Source organism: Balearica regulorum, chromosome 5, assembly GCF_011004875.1.
Source record: "Balearica regulorum gibbericeps isolate bBalReg1 chromosome 5, bBalReg1.pri, whole genome shotgun sequence".
Classification (NCBI taxonomy): domain Eukaryota; kingdom Metazoa; phylum Chordata; class Aves; order Gruiformes; family Gruidae; genus Balearica; species Balearica regulorum.
The window spans coordinates 17,854,927-17,864,809 of NC_046188.1; the positions used below are offsets into that span (position 1 = coordinate 17,854,927).

A 9,883-nucleotide genomic window follows, 5' to 3' on the forward strand; every position below is an offset into this window, starting at 1 on the left:
TGTTAAGTTACTAGTTGTGATCGAGTTCAATAAAATCCAAAGCAATGTAGCAGCCTGAATAAGAGTTAATTGGTTAGTGGTATTATAAATACACCAATCACCACATTTATCTTAAGGTGAAATTATCCTCTTACCTTATGTTTTTCAGGAAGTTGGGGTTTTATTGCCAAGGGAACTTGGTCTTTACAGGAGAATGGAGATTAAAATTGAATTATTTAGGAATCTGAGGGACTCTTCTGCCTTGTGATCACATCACTAAAAGTGTTTTAAAATGTGCATTTACTTTGTGGTCTCTGGGTCTGCTCATGTGCTGCTGTGTAAATGTGTGCTGTTCACATGGGACTTTTAAACTGCTATTTCCTGCTTCAGTCTCCTGTATTAATACCAAGTCACCTTCAGAATACTTTTATAGACATTTCAAAACAATCAGCCTAGCCCACTAAATACACTGAATGTCATATGTCACCTCTCAATACTAAATCAAATTGATAACAATTTTAGGTAATGCAGCAGTAGTTAAGATCCATTTCAAGACATTGTACCAATATGTTGCATGTCTGGTTCAATTTTAAAATGAATGCAGTGATAAAACTGTACCTGTACAGTGTTTACAATATAGCCAGAAGCTCTGTATGCCTACTGCCATCCTTTGTGTCACCAAAAATGTCATGTCTCCTGGTATTTGAGCAACTGTTCTAACCAGGAAACTTCTTGTTAAATTCCACATTGTAAATTGTCTGGAATTGATTATACGGAAAGGTGGTTTCAGTACTGAAGTAAAAGATTGATGTTTCTACCAAATACTGTATCATTGATATATGTTTACCGTCCCTCGAGTGTTTTTTCAGACAGTGCTCATAGCAGGAAACATGTTTTAAGTGCCAAGTTAGGTTAGATTACATGAGCATCGCATTGCTTTTTTCACAGTGGGAAGCTGCCGTTTCTGTAGGGTATAAAGCCAGCCCCGCTGTTCTCTGGGGGTTCCCTAACTGAGGGTGGTGCTGGGCAAATTCTAGAGAGGGTCCGGACCCTCGAGGAAACTGCATTAGAGCTACTTTCCATAGTAATCCTGGAAACAGGATGGGAAAGATGAGTGTTATACCACAGAGTTTGTAACTTAGGGAGAAACCTGGACTTGGCAACAAATGATAGAATATACCTAAAATTATGTATACACATACATACTTGGGAGGAAAAAGAAAATCTGAAAGGTGACAATTTTTCTCATTGAACAAAAGTATTTTTGTAGCAATGGTCTCTGTTCCTCTTTATACTAATCTGCTCGTGCAGTCACTCAAAATGATGTCATGGAAAAGAAAGAAGCCTTCTTATTATCACTTAGAGGGCCCAAGAAATAAACTGGTAGAAGAAGCCTTTCAAAGAACTTGTGAAAATGACTTAATTGCATTTTTGTTTCTTGTTCATTTTTCCTCTTTTCAGGTTATGAAGGTGTTTCCGAATTTTTCACAGATCTCCTGAACCACATTGCTGCTGTCCTGCAGGGTCAGGCACCTGAGGTGACCCAGCTAAACCGCAGCAAGCTCCTGACAGAGCAGACCAGCGGGATCATGGACGAGCGGATATGCTGCGCTAGCACAGGCTGTCTCAGCGTCATGGGAAAAGACTCCTCCTGGATTGTGGAAAGCGAGACCAACAGCTCAGTAAAACTGCAACACCAGAGACTAGGCTGCAACTCAGCAGTGTCCCCCAGCTTCCAGCAGCACTGCGTTGCTACATTGGCAACAAAAGCTTCTTCTCAATAACTTGCCAATGCCATGGACTGAGAAAAAGCTACAGGGATACAAATTGTGGTCCCAGAACCAGATCAGGCTGTAACAATACAATTGTGAAAAATGAAAAAAAAAAAAAAAAGCCAACACAACACAAAAAAGCAAAATAAACAAACCTTCCATTTGATTTAACCTGATTTGCTGATGAAATGGACTGAAAGGTGGAGGGTGAGAAAGTAATTCAGATCCATTTAATCAGATTCCAGTTGCAAATCTGTAGTGAGTTTACATATGCGTGGGTTTTAACACTAGTCCTTTCATTGTGGGAGGGTTGCTCTTTCATTTCTGTTGTTCTTTGTAATCACTGGTGACCAGCATTTTAAAATCGGACCTCATGGTATCAAGAAAATAATAATGTTGAAATGCAGTGTCTGAATGTAACAGTGCTAGAGATTTTTGCCTAAAATATTCCCTGTTCCCTTTTTCCAGGTAGGCCATTGCAAAAGAAAGCTAAGACAACTTCAGTATCACTAAACCAAATCTCTTGAAACATTGACCAGTCAAGGTGTTGACAGGTAGCTTGCTGTTAAGCCGTGGCACTTTGAGTGGGACAGAGCAGACTGGTTGTTCAGGGGGCAGAACCAAAGTGACCACCCCAGTTCCAGCTTTGCAGTTCTTCCCCCAGGCCTCCTTGCTTCAGTCAAAAGCAGCTTCTAACCACATTTGGCCAACAGTGACATGTTTGATCCAGACAGGGTGCTGATAGTTAGGTTGAGTGATTCAGTAGATTAAATACCATCCTTTCAATTGTCTGCTGGTGGTGAAATCCTGGAAGAGTTAATGGAAGGAGCTCATCTTAGCAGAGAATTTAATTCTCCCTCCATTGCACTTGTGAGGACTCTGGGATAGCTCTGCAAAAAAGGCTGGCAAACAGACCCGCGCATTTTCCTTGGAGCAGTGCACCTGATCTGCGGATCCTAAGGGATTACATAGTTGCTGCCTTCCACAGATCCATGCTGCTGTGCATTTTGTTTTTCTTTTGCAAATTAAACATAAGCAGAATTGTGTACCTTTGTATGAGGTTGAAGTACTTGACAGCTCTAGCTTAGAGACCCCATTATTTTGTTGCAAGCTGCCAGGTGAGGCTGTGTGGTAATTTGCAGTAGTGCTTTATACTATTTGTAAACTATAGCACAGTGAAATTGTATCTGTTGAGATACACAGTGAACAGTGTTCACCCTCTGTTGCATCTTCTAGCATGGCAGCATCTTCTGCTGCTGAGAATTCCTGAAACTTTTGCCAATTCTGAACACTAAACTGGAAATAGCCAAGTCTGTCAGTGCTGAGAACAGAGACACTATTTTGGTAGACAGAGTGGCCTTCCCTTCCCCATATAAGCCCTAAAATACATTTAAGAGGGGTGGTGTTAAGAAAATTTCCTTAGTTAAGCTCCTAGCTCGCAGATACGGGAATTTCTGTCTTTCTATAGCAGCTATTTGTAAAACATCCATCACTGCAGCATTTAATACCAGTTTGTTTAGTATCATGTGTTAGATATCTACTCAAAAGGAAAGGATCTAGAGCTTAAAGCCCAGGTAGACCATGGAGAGAGGAGTAAACTGTGTAAAAGATGTCACCACCCTACCTGATGGTACCAGTCCTGGAGGGGAAAAAGTTTTGAAGAGTGTTGTGTAGCAGTTCTTTTGTGTAAACAACAGGGTTTCCTTAGGAGAGATTGGGTTTGTTCCCAGAATGCCATTCTTGGGAATTTCCTGTAGCCAGGATCAGATTTTCGAGAATGATTTACGCAAGAGATTATTCCACCTCTAGAGGGGTTACTAATGTGAAGATATTTCTCTAGGGACTGGAAGGACCTTGTGAGTGTGGTATCTCTCAAATCCCAGGGTGCACATAAATGCGGCCAACTTCCTCGACTATTGCAGGTCAGTTCTGAGCTGGGCGTGCTTCACAACCCTTGTACGCTTTGAGGCTGCTGGATCCCACGTTGTCCGCAGCTCGCAGGTCTCGGGTGGTGTGATGTGAGCGATTCAGATGTACATAGGTAAGGGTTTGTAAAAGTATTCATGATAGACCAAACCTTTCATAAAGCCATGCCTGAAATAAAATTGACATCTACAGTTTGGAGTTTGTTTTTGTTTGTTTAAAATAAAAAGTGTTTTTATGTTACATGTGTAACAAAAGATACCCTCAGGAAGGAACTTGCCAGTGCATATTTTTGTATGGTACTTTCTTGTAACCAGCTGGTGGAGTGTTTGTAGACTTGCCTTTTGCTCCCTTTATTACAGTGGTTTGGAGTTTTTTGGGGGTTTTGGTTTTGGGTTTTGGTTTTTTTTATTGGGTGGTGGGAAAGAAGCAATGATGTTAAAACTGGGTTTGTGACTCAAGACCTTTCAAAGTAAGTTATGTTTACATGAATCTGAGTGTTGGATCCAATGGAAATGTCTGTATGCTGTTTCCTAGTTAGAACATCAAATAAGAATTTTATTTTCCTGGCTGCCTTCTGAATTTTGGTTGGCCTATTTTGCACTGCTTTATTTCTCCAAAATAAACTACTGAAATATAATTGTGCATTTTAAACTTGTTTACAAATGATTGTTAGAAGTTTATTTTGTAATTCTCTGAAGGCTTGCAGAAATACTATATTTAAATATTACTCCAGACCTTGGCAGTAACTAGAAAACAAGTTTAGGTCATTGGTGTGATCGGTGACATTTTTCCCATAGTCTGTAATTTATTTTTTATTTATCAAATGTATTGGTATCACTTTAATTTACCAGGTGCAGATATGCAGGTACCTGTTGTGATGTGGCATTACAATAGTTTTCACATAAATTACCATGCAATTGCTGTACTACTATATTTCCTTGCAGAAATTATCGTTATGGCTCGTATACTAGAATGTTGCTAAATCACAGGGGCAAATTGGGAGACCAACTTTTAAAAGCCAAAACTGTAAATTACCAAGTATCCAGACATACAATTATGTTATTGCAAAACATTCGAGCATGCGTATGTTATTAAGCCTGTGCTAAAGTGCTTTTCTGAATTGCTGCCTCGTTTGATAAGTTCAGGATAGTTTTGATTTAAGATAAGCTTCACAGTAAGTTAGTTAATATTCTGTAGTCTTGTCTTTTTTTGTAAAAGTAGAGGAGTCTAGTAATACTAGACCATACCAGAATGCCCTTGCTTTTAAAATTGCAGACAATCTGAGGGAGATTTTCCATTATGTCTGTTTGAATTCTGTTATTGTGGGCTAGAAAAGGTTCTGCTGTGTTTTCAGAAGTATAGCTATTGTTGTGTTGATGGGAGCAATTATATTAAAATTCATGGTCACCAGTTAGCTTCTTAGGGATCTATTTCTGTGCCGCTTCACTGTTAGAAATCCACAAGGACACCATTAGCTTGACTGGAATTTCTCCAGGTTTTGCGTCAGCGTAATGGGGGAGATGGGAGTCTGGTTTCCGCTGTAGTTATGTAATCAGCTTCAGTAGGTGAAGATTTTTCCCTGTTGAAGAGAATTTGAGTGGTATTATTACTGCCTGCAATGTAAAGCCATCACCGTCCTCCTTCCCCTCTAGCTGACTTTGCCGTGTTATGCTTGGGTTTGTAATGACTGTACCAGAACATCCCGATCATTAGGTGAAAACTAACAGCAGAAATGCAGCCTGACTAGGACCGTTGGTGCTGACACGCGTGGTTTGTGTAACCACTGGGCCGACGCTGTTTTGCCTCGGGTTTGCCTCCGTTCTTAACGTGTGATTGTTTGTGCAGAGGAGGTCCCGCAGCAGGTTGCTCAGATGGAAAACCACCGGTTTAACTGGTTTTCATCATAGATGAGTACAAATTAAGAACCCGACCCTGAGGCTTCAGGAGGTAACGAGGATAGCTCAAGGTAAAGCCTCAAGTTCTCCAGATAATTGCGGCTGTATCCAGCCAGGGAACAACCGGGTACTTAAGTGGTAACATAGGCAGGACACAAGCCAAAGGTGACAGAATAAATGGGGCCAGAGGTGTTTAAATTGGCTGGCAAAAAAGAGTGAAACAAAGGAAAAATGCTTCTGTTGTTTCCATCCAGTAAAAAAAATTGCAGGCTTATCAGTTTTTAACTGGTTTCCCAAAGTCTTTGCGTGGCAGCAGTGACAAGTGAGTCAGGCTTTTTCGTACTAGCTTGCAGCCTTGCCTTCCGCAGCTGTGCAGAAAATCTTGGATTTTGTTTTTTTAGTGAATAGAGTCTATTTTGAGTTTGTAGCAGTGTCCCCATGTGCACACTTGCAGGAGTTCTCTTGCATTACCCTGCTTTTTTTCTTTTCCTCTCTCCTTTTTAGTAAGAGATGTATTGATTTCTGTATTCAGTAGACAATTACTTTATGGTGTTGCAACTGTCTGTTTTGTAATTAGGAGTATGTGAAAATGCTTTGTGTAGATTAAAATATTTCCTTTAATATAATCTCCTCTCTCTTTCATAGATAAACAGACACGCCGTTGCAGATCACATTGCTGATTTTATTTGTAATATTGCTTTAATATCTATTTCAGAGGAATGTAACTTCCAGAAAAGTACTTTCCACATCTTCACTACCTTTCCTTTCCCTGTTCACTCTGTGTGGATCCAGGCCATCAACACTTGGGCTTTTGAGCAGATGGGTTTCAGATCCTCCGTGGATTCTGTGATGTTTACATGGCCACAGAAATTTTTAGAGATTGTTGAAGTTTGAGAGGATCCAGGTATAAATGGCGATGTTAGAGCAATTCCTCAGCAACACAAGCACAATAGCTTCTGTAGCAAGCAAAGGCTCCAAATCGTTCTCGCTGTGTGCATGCAGGTGGCCATTGGGGTCTGGTCCACCTCTCCTGCTGGGCCAGTTTTCCTGTGGAAATAAAAAATCCACTGTGAGAAAACGTCCTGTATCTGTGATGCAGAAGGAGGGTGAGGAGAGGCAGGGCTTGGGAGTAAAATCCTGGCCAGTGGACATCATGATACCAATGGTCTATGATTTTAATAGCAATCTGGGGAGATGTTTTCCCTTTCTCTCGATTTTTCTTACCGTGAATCCACTGGGGCTGCTGCTATGTCGCTCATGGGCCACAAGAGCTCATTAGCAGGTGACCTTGCCCAGCATGCCATGAGTTTGCAGAGGGCTCCCAGTGTGTTGGGCAGTTTTTGTTGATGGCCTGGAACTCTCTTGAAACTCCAGAAATTGCTGCAACAGCAAAAGGAGTTCATTAAAATCAGGTCTTCCTCTTCCATCCTTTTTAAGGAAATCCATATTTTATTTCCTCCTTCATTCTTTACACAGTAGTTTTTAGATATAAATTATTTTAACATTTTTTGTGTGAAGTCATATATACATATATAAAGTTATTAAAAGGTTGAGTATATGTTGAGTATAAAATAGTGATGACTTTGTTTCAGATGTTAGCAGCCCCTAAAAATGAGTTGTCTATCCTCTTGTAAAGTCAGTGCTGTAAAAAAAAAATACTAAAAATAAAAGATGTATTAGATGTATCTTTTATTATTTATTTCTGATTCAGTATTTGGTACAGCTTCTGTATACCCTTGTGAGAACCACATACTAAAGTGCAGTCTTTCGTAAAACAGAGTAACAACAATTCCTTGGGATCCCAACAGTTTTGAGAAAACTGGCCCTCCGAGTGTGAATAGTGTTGGATATTCTCCTTCACTCTCCAGCATTGCTCCTCACCTAAGCATGGCTGAATCTTGGGGACCATTCGGTGTGTGTGCTAGGTTTCGCAAGTTCATTGGTATCTGTGTTCAAATCCAGCTGTACAGTGTTAACAAGTGTATCTTGTGATTCGCTTTGGCCCGGTTCACTATGGTTTCTGAAACATAATTCCCATTTTGTACTTAAATTTGTATAGAATTATATAAACCCTGAAAAGATTGTGGCTTACTGTAAAAACCAAAAATACTTGCTATTTGGCATCTTCGATTGCATGACTGATCAGATCTGACAATGAAGATGGTGCTTTCGTCTAACGGCATTGATTTCAATGGTAATATATTCATTTTCTTTTCATTCACCAAGCACCTGTTTTGGACAATGTTTTGGTTTCAACAGTAAAGCAATATGCAGTAGGTATTGTGGCATTATCTCTGTAATTGTTTTGAATACAGAATTGTCCCTTTCCAACACATAATGAAAATAAATGCCTTATAACAAGTTCTATTTTGCTTTCTCTTTATGAGCAGATAGGGCAGCGAGGTGAGCAGCTCATTGGGGGGAGCCCATTTTCATGAGAATTCGGGTTTCACATCCTGCCCCAGTGCAGTTGTTTGCAGTTACTTTGGATCTGCTTGTACGAGCAAGGTTCGGTTTGATTTCTCTTCTAACACTAGTGGGAAGTCGGCTATTTTTGTCTTACTGTATAACACAGCTAAACATCACTGGGATTCAGGCTGCTGCTGTACTCAAGAATTTATTTCTGGTATAGGCTTCTGGGCTGATTCTTCCTTCATCATCCTGGATAAGGAATTTTTGATTGCTCAAAACCTAGCAGGATTTTTAATCAGAGCCCTATTTTGGCTAGTGCAGGAAGGAGAGATGTCTCACCGAGCAACGTTAAATTTTGCTAAGCAACAAGCCCGCTCAGTGTAAACACTGCCTGGGGATCCGGGCTTGGTGTCAGCCCCAAGGCCAAGCCCTGCAGTCGTGAGCTGAGCAAAGTAGAGCAGAGGTACAGCGGTCAGAGGGCCAGCTTTTACCAGCTGGTGAGGCATCCTCGCAGGCACACTGCTCAGGCCTTGAACTCCATCCTTCCCTTTGAAGAAAGTCCTTGGGTCCCAAATGTTTGAAAGTACTTGATTATCCAGTTAAGACAGTATTTATATTATCTCCATCAAGTAACAGTTATTTTTCTTCTTGTTGATTTTGTAGCAGCAATAGGCAAGTTCTGCCTGCTGCCGCCATCCTTAGTGGAAAATCTTGGCTAACTCTTTGGAGGTGGCTGCGTTTCTGTGGTGGGTTGTTTGGTTTCTTGCTGTTGGTTTGGGTTTTCGGTTTGGTTTTTTTTGTTGTTTTGGTGGGGGACAGGGTGGGTGGCTGAGGGTCTCTGTGGATTTATTGTGACATGTAGACCTGAGTTTGCAAGGGGTTGTATGGGTGATGCTACTGGCAGAGACTGCGCCACAAAAAAAGGAGAAATTAAGTACAATATTCAAATGTAAATTCAAGCGAAGATCAGTATGTAAAATGTGACTTCTACAGCAGGATTAACTCCCTAATAACTGACATTTTAGTGCTGTTTCTACGCACGTTTCCCTGAGGTTACTGAGGGTGCGATCTCCTCAGGACAAGGTTGGGAGATGTGCACCTCGCTCCTGTCCACTTTCCCCAGCCAGGCCCTGTGCCAGGGCAGCTTTTGGGCTGTGCCTTGGCCTCGCTGCCGCCGCCTCCTGCCGCTGTGTGGCTGCCCAGGGCTGGGGGCGAGGGGCACAGCCCACCCAGCAGCTCCCCCAGCCCTCCCTGGGGAAGCTCGCCTGGTGGGTGGAGGAGGACAGCTCTGGACACCTACCATGTCCTGTGCCAAGGGGACCCTGCACGCCCACCTCCAGTGCAATTCACTCTGTGGGTCAACAGCACTGAGTTTTTCAGCGGAATAAGGGAATATGTCAAGTTCAAAGCCCAGCAGCCATTCCCTGAGCATCTCAGCTGTTCTGTGGGCTGCAGGTGATGGGAGGCAACTGAGCTTTGAAACTGGGACGTGGGATGCAGCCCTGGCAGGATGCTCTTTTCCTCTCCTGCCAAGACACAAATAAAGTCTAAAATACTATGATCGGTGTTCAGAGACTTTTGGGGGAAGCTTCCCCAGCCCAGGCACTGCCTGGACCTCCATCTGGCATGTGGCCTGAAGCCCAAAGGACGGGGAAGGTTCTGCCCGTTAGCACTGTGCCAGCAGGCCACCACAGCTCCTGTGAGCCAACACACAGGACTGGCCTTCACCTCTGGGGAACACAGACCAGTTTTCCTCATGACTAGCCTACTTGTTACTCTTTTTTTTTTACCCACTTATGTGTTGTCCACATAGCTTGACTTGGTCAAGTATTGCCCCAGTGTTTAAACTTCTAAACTGTTTTCTCTCTGGTCAACCTCATGTTCATTGATGAACTACAG

The 9,883-nt window shown here is 42.0% G+C and overlaps 2 protein-coding genes across 7 annotated transcripts in view; one reads left to right on the forward strand and one right to left on the reverse strand.

The window, feature by feature from the left end:
• ITPK1 (inositol-tetrakisphosphate 1-kinase) overlaps window positions 1-7,933 on the forward strand; it is a 154,576-nt gene extending 146,643 nt beyond the window's left edge. For all 6 annotated transcript variants that reach the window (XM_075753666.1, XM_075753667.1, XM_075753669.1 and 3 more), the window contains one exon: window positions 1,441-7,933. In XM_075753666.1, coding sequence (XP_075609781.1) covers window positions 1,441-1,763 — 323 coding nt within the window. In that variant the 3' untranslated portion in view covers window positions 1,764-7,933. The remainder of the gene's footprint in view (window positions 1-1,440) is intronic.
• Window positions 1-9,883, reverse strand: part of SLC24A4 (solute carrier family 24 member 4) — a 410,963-nt gene that overhangs the window by 93,199 nt on the left and 307,881 nt on the right. The gene's annotated exons all lie outside the window — the stretch shown is intronic.